We start from the raw sequence: 12,442 nt of genomic DNA, 5'->3' as shown, positions 1-12,442 counted from the left end.
TTATGACTTCCTCTTGAAAGTGCATAAATGTCCCCCTCTGGCCGGTAGAACGGAATAGCACGTAAGCGTTATACAGTGCCATCTGGATGATATACACGGCCACCTTCTTGTACCAGATTTTTGTTTTCCGCAGGGCACTGTACGGCTTCAGTACCTGATCTGAAAGATCCACTCCGCCCATGTACCTATTGTAATCCAGGATACAATTAGGTTTTGAGGTGTGGGTACTGGTACCTCGTACAGGGACGGAGGTGGTACTGTCTCCGTGAATTGTTGTCAGTATAAGGACATCCCTCTTGTCCTTATATTTGACCAACAACATATTTTCGTTGCATATTCCCCTGCTTTCACCCCTTCTCATTACTTGGGCAATGTGCGTTTTTGGGAGGCCTCTTTGGTTCTTGCGCACAGTACCGCAAGCTGCTGTACCTCTTGAACCAAGGGCCTTAAACAGGGGGATGCTGGTGTAAAAGTTATCCACATAGAGGTGATAACCTTTATCCAGGAAGGGGTGCACTAAATCCCAGACAATTTTCCCACTAACACCTACGAGGGAGGGGGGGCATTCTGGCGGTTCAATTCTTGAATCCTTCCCTTCATAAACCCTAAACCTGTGGGTGTACCCTGAGGTGCTTTCACACAGTTTATACATTTTTATGCCATACCTTGCCCTCTTACTGGGAAGGTACTGGCGGAATTTAACCCTTCCTTTAAAATGTATAAGGGACTCGTCGATACAAATAAATTTTTCAGGGATGTACACCTCTTCAAATTTGGCACTGAAATGATCAATGACCGGCCTGACTTTGAATAGCCGGTCAAAGGTGGGATCATCTCTGGGTGGGCACTGTGCATTATCGGTGTAATGTATAAATTTAAGAATTGTCTCAAATCGAGTCCGGGTCATGGCCATACGGTAAAATGGAGTACTGTACAGAACATCTGTACTCCAATATTGCCTAATTTCTGGCTTTTTTACTATGCCCATATGAAACACCAGACCCCAAAACGTCATCATCTCTACTGCATCTACAGGGGTCCACCTAGCAAATGATGACGTGGGGTTTTGAGCAATAAACTGCTGGGCATATAAATTAGTTTGGTCCACCATTAAATTTATAAAATCATCAGAGAAAAATAATTTGAAAAAGTCAATTTCTCTGAGACCTGTGGAATCAAATTGGATTCCTGGCATGGCCAAAAACTCAGGAACCTGGGGCTCAAAATTGTCTGGTGGTGGGGTCCATACGAGATCAATTATTGGGGGGGGGGTCTCAGCTGCTCTACGGGGGCGTCTTTGAGGGGGTCCCTCATCACCAGAGGAGGAAGAGGAGCTTAAGGCGAATCCTTCAAATTCCCCGCTTGCATCACTGGCTGTGTCAGAGTCAGAAGCAAGCATGGCATATGCCTCCTCCACTGAATACATTCTCCTGGATGACTGGGAGGACATTTGGGAGGACATTTGGGAGGACATTTGGGATGCCATTTTTATTTTTGTGTTACTGGTAGTGAAATGTTTCAACACGTGTATAGTGTAGGGGGGGGGGTACAAACTTTATTTCAATCCGGGGGGTATGTAGTGTGTAGTGTGTATGTGGTGCAGAAAAAAAAAAATACTTTATACCAATAAAAAAAAAAAAATGAAGGGGTTAAAAATAAAAAATTTAAGGGGTTAAAAAAAAAAAAAAAGGTCCTGCGCCAAAAATTGAGCACAGATGTTGGTCAGTAACGTCTGTCACTGAACAGCGCTCAAAGGCAACAGGAATTTGATCAAAAAAAAAAATATATAGATCAACCCTGTGCCGAAAAAGATGATCAGTGATGTACGTCACTGATCAGCGCACAGCGGCCACAGGACACCCACAAAATCACAGTGTGTGTAAAAAAAAAATTAAAAAAAGACCCCACAGCACACACACAAAAAAAAAAGGTGATCAGTGATGCGACACTGATTACCAGTGAGGTGCAGCAGGTGCACAACCTTTGGTGCAACTGACAGGTATATATAAAAAAAAAAAAACCTCTGTACCCCCAAAAAAGTTGCTGATCACCTCAGATATAGTGATCAGCACAAAAGGCGGGGGCAGCAGACACAAAATTTAGCACTCTCTGTCACTATCTCTCTCTATCTCTCTATCTCTCACTATCTATCACTCTATGACACTGCAGCAGCAGCACTGACAGGTATATCTATATATAAAAAAAAAACCTGCGCCCCCAAAAAGTTGCTGATCAGTTAATTTATACTGATCAGCACAAAAGGAGGGGGCAGCAGTCAGTTATATCAAAAATATATAGCACAATCTGTCACTATCTCTCTCTATCTCTCTCTCTCTATCTCTCTATAACTATCACACTGCAGCAGCACAAAATATAGCACTCTGTCACTAGGCCTCTCTATCTATCTCTCTCTATCTCTCTCTCTCTATCTATAACTATATCACACTGCAGCAGCACAAAATATAGCACTCTCTGACACTATCTCTCTCTCTATCTCTCTCTCTCTATCTCTCTCTATCTCTCTATAACTATCACACTGCAGCAGCACAAAATATAGCACTCTGTCACTAGGCCTCTCTATCTATCTCTCTCTCTCTATCTCTCTCTCTCTATCTATAACTATATCACACTGCAGCAGCACAAAATATAGCACTCTCTGACACTATCTCTCTCTCTATCTCTCTCTATCTCTCTCTATCTCTCTCTATCTCTCTCTATCTCTCTATCTATCTCTCTCTCTATCTAGCTAGTACACTGCAGCAGCACAATTTCACAGGAAGGCACAAGTAGCAACAGGATCCAGGAAGCAGTGATGAAGCAGCGATCAGGTAAGTATGGAGCAAGTATGGAGCAAGGTTCTGGTCAGTATGGCGGCAGGGAGGTACGGTGACCGCACTGCACGCTATTCCAGACCGGAATGGCGTCTGCAGTGCAGTCACCGTTAGTTTAAATCCCCCTCCTTGGCTGTGATTGGTCCGTCGGTCCGACGAACCAATCACGGCCTTTGGGGGCGGGCGGGGTGAGGTGGGGTGACACCAGTGTCACCCTTACACCCCGCGGTGATTGGTGCTGTACTTTACAGCACCAATCACCTCTGATCCCGTGTCACCGGCGAACGTTATTCGCCGGTGACACAGGAAAACGCTGTAATTGGCTGTTCACACTGAACAGCCAATCACAGCGATCGCCGACGGGGGGGCGGCATCGCAGCCCCCCCTGGGCATGCACGGACATGTCTGCTGTCAGGGACAGCAGACATGTTGAAACTGTCACCGCGTCTATAGACGCGGTGACAGTTTAAATCCATGACGTACATTTACGCCATGTGTCGGGAAGTGCTTCCCGACCATGACGTAAATGTACGTCAAATGTCGGGAAGGGGTTAAACACACTTGACACAACATATAATAAAGTGCTAATTGCACTTGTGAAGAAAAGAGGAGAAAATGTGTATAAAGATTAAAATAAGTAAGGTAGCAGGGAGATGCTGATCTCCCTGCTAGTTTTTTTTAAACAGGTTTTCCTATGGGGCAGCCATTTTCTGAAAGACCCTTTTTTTCATAAGTGCTTCCGACCATACTGAACTGCAGTGCCGGGATCCACAACGGAGGTGTACCGGCTGCATGGGGGTAGGTCGACACGGGTGGGGGGGTGTCGACACACGCGCCGGTGGAGGGGGGAGCTGCACGGAGGGGAGGGCTGAAGGCTGCACTGGCTTTGACCCTGTATTTGGAAAGTTTCCAAAAACGGGTCTGCCAGTGTCAAAAAATCGGCACTTAAATGGTAATATACCGTTTAAGAGCTGCGGTGTGAAAGGGGTTTTATCTGGCAGACCCGTTTTTGGAAATGTTTTCAAATACAGGGTCAAAGCCAGTTATGCGGTCTGAAAGCAGCATAATGCACAGATAGCATGACTTGTATGTAACTAACTCATAAGTTAGCAAAGATTTCTATAGCAAGTCAAATAGCAAAGGAATCTCAGTGTGTGCAGCCATTACAGTTCTGGTCCAGACACTTATAAAGTGTAAAAGACCTCTGCAAACTTTCAAACCCTGTCGGCCATAGTGCAGGTCTGTTTAAACCTAATAAAGAGCGATAGCTCAATCAGCAGCCCTTCCGTCACTATCCAGACGAGGCGCACGGCTATGAGGATTTAGTCTCCACAATACCATGGGTTATTTCATGCTCTGACAGGGCACTATGGCAAACGTCACTATAGTGGACCCTGAAGTATAATTTATCCACAGGTTAACCTTCGGTATTCCTGCTCAATGGAAGTTGGAGAATAATTTGACTTTGTATTCCTTCAGGCCTCTAGTAGCCTTGCACCCCAGCCGGGTAGCACTTTCGGGGGATGCAGCTGTGGAGGTGCGGTACGAATTGTGTAATGGTTAACCATTCAAACAACGCCATTACCCTAACTGTGTGGAGTTTATGTAATTCTCCCCGTACTTGCGTGGGATTACTCCAGGTACTCCTGTTTTCTCCCACAAACAATTAGGTTTGTCAATTCTTACGGTTTTCCACTAAATTATGTTAGCCGAGTAACACTGCCTGCAGCTTTTATAATTAATAGTGAAGTACAGATGGTGTAGTGGTTTCGTCATCTGGGGACTTCGTCAGGGGGTGACGAAGTCCCCAGATGACGAAACCGGTTGGGCGTGGCCTAAACTGACAACGCTATGCTTTTGGAGTTCCTGACCACGGAATCCCTGGCGGCGGCGAAAAGGCTGGTCCCGGCTATTCAAGTTGTTGGTGCACCGTGTTGGATATCACTGTGGCAAGCTGTTTGCTGTTATCTATGATGTATGTGAGCCTGCACTTTTAGTAAAATTTGTTTTACACTTTGATCATATCTGCGCTTTTTCTCCAATTTCTTTCTACATATATATATATATATATATATATATATATATATATAAATAAATAAAACAACAAAGCAAAGAAGCGCTCCATAGTGCAGAATCACTTGATAAAAACTTTTTTATTGTATCCACACTGGATAAAAGATGAATGGGTAGAACGTACCCCAAATAACTGTTCACACAACTGCAGATGTTAACAGCATGGATGTTTAAACTGTATCACACAGTACTTGCCAGAGCGGTTACACTCACTGCACACGATCAACGCCAGGCCACGGTCCTACGCGTTTCGTCACCAGGACTTCGTCAGAGGGCTCAGGGCATCATATATATATGATGTATACTGTTGCGGGGCCAGCATTCTTGCTGTTTACATTCAAACAGCATTTCTATATAGTTTCCTGTTTGTTTGTTTTCTAATGTATCTACATGCACATAAATTATAACCAAAACTGATCCTTTTGGTAAACCGTGTTTTATACACGCAAGAGTACATCTTAAGGCATCGACTGGGTAATGCTATTATGCATAAGCTGCTTCGGTCTTGAAACCAAAGTAAAAAGGGCAGTCCTGCGGGATCTCCGGCAGGCAGAGCCTTGGTTTCAAGGTCACCCTGGGCAGGTCCAGTCGGCCGACGTAAAAAAACTTGGTTTTTATCAACCACTTGGGTGGCACTCTGAGTGGGCCGGCCATGACAAAGGCCTACTGCTTCTTTTAATGGGTGCAGGGCAAGATCCTGGCCTTGTTGGCAAAAATATGGATGCCGACGGATGGACCCTCCCTTCGGAGGTGTTCCTGTGGTTGGTAGGCCATTGGGGTGGACCAATAGTGGATTGATGGTTTTACGCCACATTCACCAGGTCACCCTGTATGGGTCCAGGTCTCGAGGCCCAGCAGTTTACAGGGTCAATGCTCTGTCAGCCCAGTGGCTGTTCATTCTGAGGTATGTTATTTCCCATTTTGCTCCTTCTCAAAGTTTTTCGTACGTTAAAAGCAGAGATGGGGGCACCAGGAGATTCTGGTTCTCGGATCTGCGGACACTGTCAGGGGCCTCTCTGATCCGTCTGCCTCTAGGGCCTGAACCGCTCACGGGGCTGTTGAGACCACCTCATTAGGTGCCACGGGCTTGACTTCGGGGTCATATCACCTATGCTCAGGGCCCATCAGCCTTCTTTGGCTGGTGCTTATCGCAGCTGGCGTGATTATTATTTTTCATGGCGTCTCCCAGGATTTACCGTTTGTCTAGGGTTTTGTCCTTTTGGTAAAAGTAGTGGGGGTGGGCCTCCGCCTGTCTTCATTAAAGGGACAGGGCTCGGCTCTCTCCTTTTTATTTCACAGGTGATGAGCTTTGTTGCACGATCTCCGCTTCTTCTGGCAGGGGGTCCTGCAGATCCAACCTCTGGTTGTTACAAACATGGTGGTTTGATAAAATCTTTCTCTGATTCTTTGGGCCCTTTAGGGCTCTTTACAGGCTAACTGGAACAACGGCTTTCCTGTTGACCGTTGCTGCTGGGTGTCTGCCCGGTACGCTCTGTCAGGTCAGTCGCCTTTCATAGTCTAGGACGGATTCTTTGAAACGTTACTTTACACCTCACATGGTGGTCCCTGAATTTCAGGTCATCCAGGAGATAGTGATCCCTGCCCTTTGTAGGCCGGCGGTCTCTCCTAGGCAGCAATCAACTGGATGTGGGCGGTGCTTTGCACGTCTATATACATCACGCTGGAACATTTCAGCGATCTGACTTTCTCTTTATCCACTAGAGAATTCCTAAGAGGGGCTGGTCTGCTACCATGCAGACTATGGCCAGCCGATAGCTGCGGTCAGTTATCAAGTAGCCCTCCTTGTTCACCTCCCTCCCGGTTCTTGCGGGGGTATTCCGCTACATCTGTGGGTGTGTTTCGGGCTTTTACAGGTGGTGCAACTGCAGAGCAACTTGGCAAGGCGGCAACTTGGTTGTCTGCCAACGATTCTTACGTTTTTTTTTGCGTTTGTTACGTTTGCCTCCCAGAACTCTGCATTCGGCCAGAGTATACTGGCCGCGGCACAGGTGCGTCCCCACCCTTGGGTGGCTGCTTTAGGACGTCCCACTGTAATCCCTGGGGCCCCTGACGTCTGCCGCAGAAGAAACTGAGATTTGTCTTACCTGTTAAATCTCTTTCTTCGAGGACGTCAGGGGCCACAGGGATCCCTCCCTGCCGCGCCTGCTTCATTGGTATTGAAGTTCATAGTTCCTCCGTTGAGTGAACTTAGTTAAAGGTTCCTCTGTTGAAGGTACTAACACATGTTACAGTTATGGTTTCTCTGTTGAGCAACCACACACACATATATTTGTTGAATGTGTTTCTGTATGAGTTTCTCTTCCTTCTATCTTGTCTCCTGCCTGGCTTTGGAAAAAACTGAAAGTAGCTAGCCTAGGAGGCGGGGTAGAGGAGGGGAGGGGAGGAGCCAGGGCTGTCTCTGGGCAGTCCAGAAGTTTTATCCTTTCTGGTGCTGGACCTCACTCTCTACCCACTGTAATCCCTGGGGCCCCTGACATCCTCGAAGAAAGAGATTTAACAGGTAAGACATAAATCTCGGTTTCTTTCTTTTTCTACTATACGTATTGAATGATGTTATGTTGTGATGAACCTCCTCTTCGGAAGTGTGTTATATCTTTCTGCTCCCTTTCGGGCACGATCTTTATTTTATTTTTTAAAGTGCCCATGCTCCCTGTGGTCGCCTTCTATTTCCCAGTGTAACTCCAGTGACACCTGTCGACTCGGAGAAAAGGATTTACGGTAAGTACAAAATCCCTGTTTTGATTTGTGGCTCATACTTTACATTTTTACATTCTACACCAGGACAGGCCAACCTGTGGCTCTCAAGATGTTGTGAAACTACAAATCCCAGCATACCTTGCCACATATTTAACACTTCCTTATAGCAAAACTGTGGCAAGGCATGATGGGATTTGTAGTTTGACATCTGGAGAGCCACAGGTTGGCCAGGCCTGTTCTACACTGTTTACGATTACTGTCTACGCATTTAGTTGTGGAGTTCTGCAAAATGTCAGCACCTCCCCATCCAGACGGTCAGCTTTGGGACGTCCCGAGTTGTATACCTATCTCCCCTAGTGGACCAAACAGGATGCGATTTCATAGGGGACACTAGATGACCTCACATTGATAATCCTTGTTGTGGTGTTCTTTTGAGAGTATACAGCTGAATATTGGTTTTCTCAGCATATTCATATATTTGACGGTTCATTTTTGAGACTGTCCCTGGACCTTTTCTTAGCTGGTTTCTCCCATTTTTTTTTTTTTTTCCCTTCTCTTTGCTTCTTTTCCCTATCTCCACTCGGGCTTCAGTAATTTTACGGGAAGCTTGGTGGGCTGCAGAGGAGTAGGAGCCACCTACAATTCTAAACTATTTAAAATGCTACGCTCCACTCATCCACTGGTTTAGACCACAGTGTTAACTCCAGTGTCCCCTATAGAATCCTACAAAAGGAATTATCAGTAAGTAGAAAATCCTGTTTTTTTTTTTTTTTTTTCACTGTCTTCCTATTGCATGTCGATTATATGGACTTGACCCTAGTGTCTATCTAGTCTATATCGCATCCACAGTAGACCAATAATACAGTTTGCTGATTGAAACACTTTATGATGCAATGAAAAATGTGTTTTCTGGCTGAATAAAATATAGAATTTCTGATTTACTTGAATATTTCAGTGTTTATATTCAACCCTGCTGATCCTGTGCCGCTTTATGTCCATCCGGATGTCTGCCAGAGCAATATAGAATGGGCTGTGTTTGTGCCAAGGGATGTACCAGAAACACTAGCATCAAAAAGTCACAAGTGGTTGACCAGATCCCAACTTTATTTGTTCTTAGATACCCAGGTAATGCAGCATTACGATTATATTGTGTATGGAAAGATCTCTTCTAAAGTTTTCCTTGGTTAATAATTCCTCTAAATGTTTCATGTTCAGTCATGAAATCTATCTAACTGGAATTTTATTCTTTACTGTGTATAGTAGCTTGTGCAGCATTTCATATTCTGGTACTTATGTTAGTTGGGCGTCCACTATAGTTAGTACACTCATACCCTCACTATCCATGTTGGCATGGAGTTGATTTTATATAGTGTGGCGAGGGGACGCGGGGAACTAAGCAAATGGCTTAGTGGGCGCCCAACTAACATATATAAGTACCCATATTCGCTGTCTTATTTTTTCAACTCTTCACTCACATGATCGATCTCTTTCTCTCTCTTTTAGGAGCTGATAACTTTTAGAACAAAGTCCCAAGAAGAGCGAATAAAACCACTGAGTAAATTGGTAAGTGTGCAATTTTAATACTCCTTGAGACCTGTTATACCTTCACCCAAGTGTTCACTTACTTTTTATGCTATCATACACTGTTTCTGCTTAGATCAGCCACATGCTCATTTGGTAAGGCTAAACAACCACCCATTGGGGGGTATTCAAATGTTTTGTTCCCTTTTTCACACCTATTCTCCCTTTTTTTTCACACAGCATTTATATGTTGGGATATGAGTGTGATATTCAATTCTTCCCCGTCTTTTAAAAGTTGAATGTTTTTTGAACATCTTTTTTTTCAGTCATTTTCAATGGGCTTCCTATTCAAATGTTTGGTGATAAGTTTCACACCTTTTAATAGTCATTTAAACTTGGTCATGTTCTCGTCATTTTATGCACCTGGGTGTCGGGTGGTGATATAGGTGTTTGTTTTTTGCTTTTTAACCCCCTAAAAATTTAAGGGGGTGGGTTTGTGTGGCACTTTGTGCATTATCCCTTTGCTAGATGTGCTGTCTAGTGCCGGGGGGTTAGCAGCTGTGTCGGCAGTGCACAAGGTTCCAGTGATGTTGGCTGAGCGGGTGTGCCGACAGGTGCCTGTGAGATCTGTGCTGGCAGTCTTAGCCAGGTTGGTGTGCATAGCAGTGTCCTTAGCCCCCCTCTCCCCCTACCAGTGTCATTAGCCCCCCTCACCACATCACAATGTCATTAGTAGGGATGGCCATCAAATTAAAATCATCAATGGTTTATGGCCGATGTTGAATACTTTTACCATCGATGTGGTTTGCAACAACCAGATTGTTTCCCTACATCGATGTGAAAGGAGAACCGATGTTTCTTTTTTTCTTTCAAGGTCTCGGGATGCGGAACATAGCTCTGCCCCCTGACACCCAGTAGCCCCGCCCCCGAGTTCCCCGATGGCCATCCCTAGTCATTAGCCCCCTACCCCCATAGCAGTGTCATTAGCCCCCTCCCTCCTCCCTATAGGTCTCCCCCACCGCTACAGCATTGTCACAAGCCCCATTTCCCCCTCCTTATAGGTCCCCCATAGCTGTGTTATTAGACCCGATCCGTATCTAACCTTTGTCCTTTGGGGCTGGGTCCTGTTCTGCAGCTCTGCTGGCTTCCTCTGCTCTCCTCAGTCAGTGCTCAGCCCACTCAGACAGCAAGTGAAAGTAAACTCACTTCCTGCCTTGAATACTGGCTGCGTGCTGCTGCTGTTGCCTCCTGTGGTCTACCCTCTCCTCCTGGCTGCGAGAGCCACCCAGGAACAGGAGCGGCTGTGCACTCAGCATGCATTGCAGCAAAAGGCTGCTGCTTCATGGAGGATGTGATATGTGTGGTCTTTCAACACACCACTCATTCTCTACATTGGCGTCTCTATGGGGGCTTTTAGAGGTGAGGAGTCAGACCAGGCTAGCCACCAGGGAACAGTTAGGGGGAGGAGCTACCTCACCGCACAGCTTACAGCTCTGTCATATTTAGAGGGGTGAAGCTGCCCCTTGCGCCTCACGTTCCGATGCCTCTGCCAGCGACATTTGCCTGGAGCTCGCGTGTGGGAGAGCAACCCTTGCAAACCACCCCACTGACCCCAGGTGAACTTTCTCAGGAGTGGGGTGGAGGGGAGGAGAACATGAGGGAGCAGGAGGGACCGTCACCTAATACAGGTGAACCACGCTTTATAGTTTGTCAGGCAGCAGGATAGCAAATCAGGGACAGCGCCTACCTGTTTTGCATCCTCTGCCAAGCGGGCCCTGGTGATAAAAAGAGCACACTAATAAAGCCGTCCTCCCCTCAATAGACGACCACAAAAATAATAATTAAATAGCGGAGACAACCATTTGTTTAAACAACGTCAAGGCCGTCCAACTGAAGGAGGTGAAAAAATAGATGCCCAAAGCTGAAGATTTCAGTAAACCCCCATTGTGTATTCATTCACCGTTAACATTTTAACCTTTTTTGTCCTTTTCACAGGTTTCATTTAAAAAGACTAAGGGCCAGATGTACTAAGCCCGAAAAGTGATAAAATGGAGAAACCACCAGCCAATCAGCTGCTAACTGTCATATCACAGGCTGTGTTTGAAAAATGACAGGAAGGAGCTGATTGGCTGGCGGTTTTTCACTCTCCATTTTATCACTTTTCAAGCTTAGTACATCTCGCCCTATGGGCCACATGTATCATGCTTCAAAAAGTGATAAAATGCAGCGTGATAAACAACCAACCAATCATCTCCTGCCTGACATTTTTCAAACGCAGTCTGTGACATGGCAGGTAGGAGCAGATTGGCTGGTGGTTTATCTATCTCCATGTTACCACTTTTGAAGCTTAGTGTATCTGTCCCTAAAGCTTGGTACACACTAGGCAATATATTGTGATCTGTACATGCAGCTCAATCTGACGATGTAGTCAGTGACTGCATGAACAGAGCAGTGGGCAGGAGAGGTCACTTACCGATATTGGTCAGTGTGTGTGCACTAAATTGTTCTTCCGTGGCAGTGTGGACCCAGTGTAAGCCAGACATGGTACACAACTCTATAGCTACTGTACTAACATGGGAAAATAAAACCATATAGTTCCCCAATAGTGTATTTGTCCTATTTGCTATGAAGCAAATATAAAATAAGCTGGTATCAATAATGAACAGTTATATATTTTAGGAGTATATCTAAGGCTACTGCCGACTAGCAGTCAGGCAGACTAGTATTGCCACATATCTTACTACTTGGAATCTTTGGCTTCATCAGGATTGCTCAGGGTGTCTGCAGTTATTTGATGGTGTTTTACTGTATGTTAGTAATTAGAATGTTTAACCTTTTCGAGGGGAGGGGGATGGGTTTTTTTGGGGGGTCTGCACACAGATTGAATATACCCTTTGTTTTTGATTGGTATAGGGTTTTATTTAATGGAAGAAGAAGCCGCCATTTTATTAGAGTAATTTGGCGGGGGTGCTATCTGGGCAATTTGGTTTAGAACTGGTTTAAAGAAAGAAAATAATTTGCACGGTGGATGCACACCAGAAAGGATGGTTTATTTTGTTATTTAAAACTTAACCTTTATTGTTTTGTTTTTATAAAATATATAGAGAGGAACCAGATATCTGCGTTCTTTGTAGTTATGTGGAACTACAGGTCTGGGTCCACTCCGCTTTTATGTGAAATTGATAAGAGGTTAAAAATTAGACATACAGGTCACACATACATATAAAGTGAAGTGCTTGTGCACTGTTAAAGTAGGAAAGTGTGTTATTAGGGTTAAAAGTGTTCGCTGGACATGTTAC

At 45.1% G+C, this 12,442-nt stretch overlaps 1 protein-coding gene across 1 annotated transcript in view; it reads left to right on the top strand.

The window, feature by feature from the left end:
• The window catches only part of WDR75 (WD repeat domain 75), a 334,745-nt gene that overhangs the window by 265,576 nt on the left and 56,727 nt on the right, over positions 1–12,442 (top strand). The window contains exons 17-18 of the mRNA XM_083153502.1: positions 8,578–8,747; positions 9,126–9,185. Of these exons, the coding sequence (XP_083009628.1) occupies positions 8,578–8,747; positions 9,126–9,185 (230 nt within the window). The remainder of the gene's footprint in view (positions 1–8,577; positions 8,748–9,125; positions 9,186–12,442) is intronic.

Source organism: Crinia signifera, chromosome 7 (genome assembly GCF_055691185.1).
Source record: "Crinia signifera chromosome 7, ASM5569118v1, whole genome shotgun sequence".
Lineage (NCBI taxonomy): Eukaryota > Metazoa > Chordata > Amphibia > Anura > Myobatrachidae > Crinia > Crinia signifera.
This window is presented reverse-complemented; position numbering and strand designations above follow the sequence as displayed.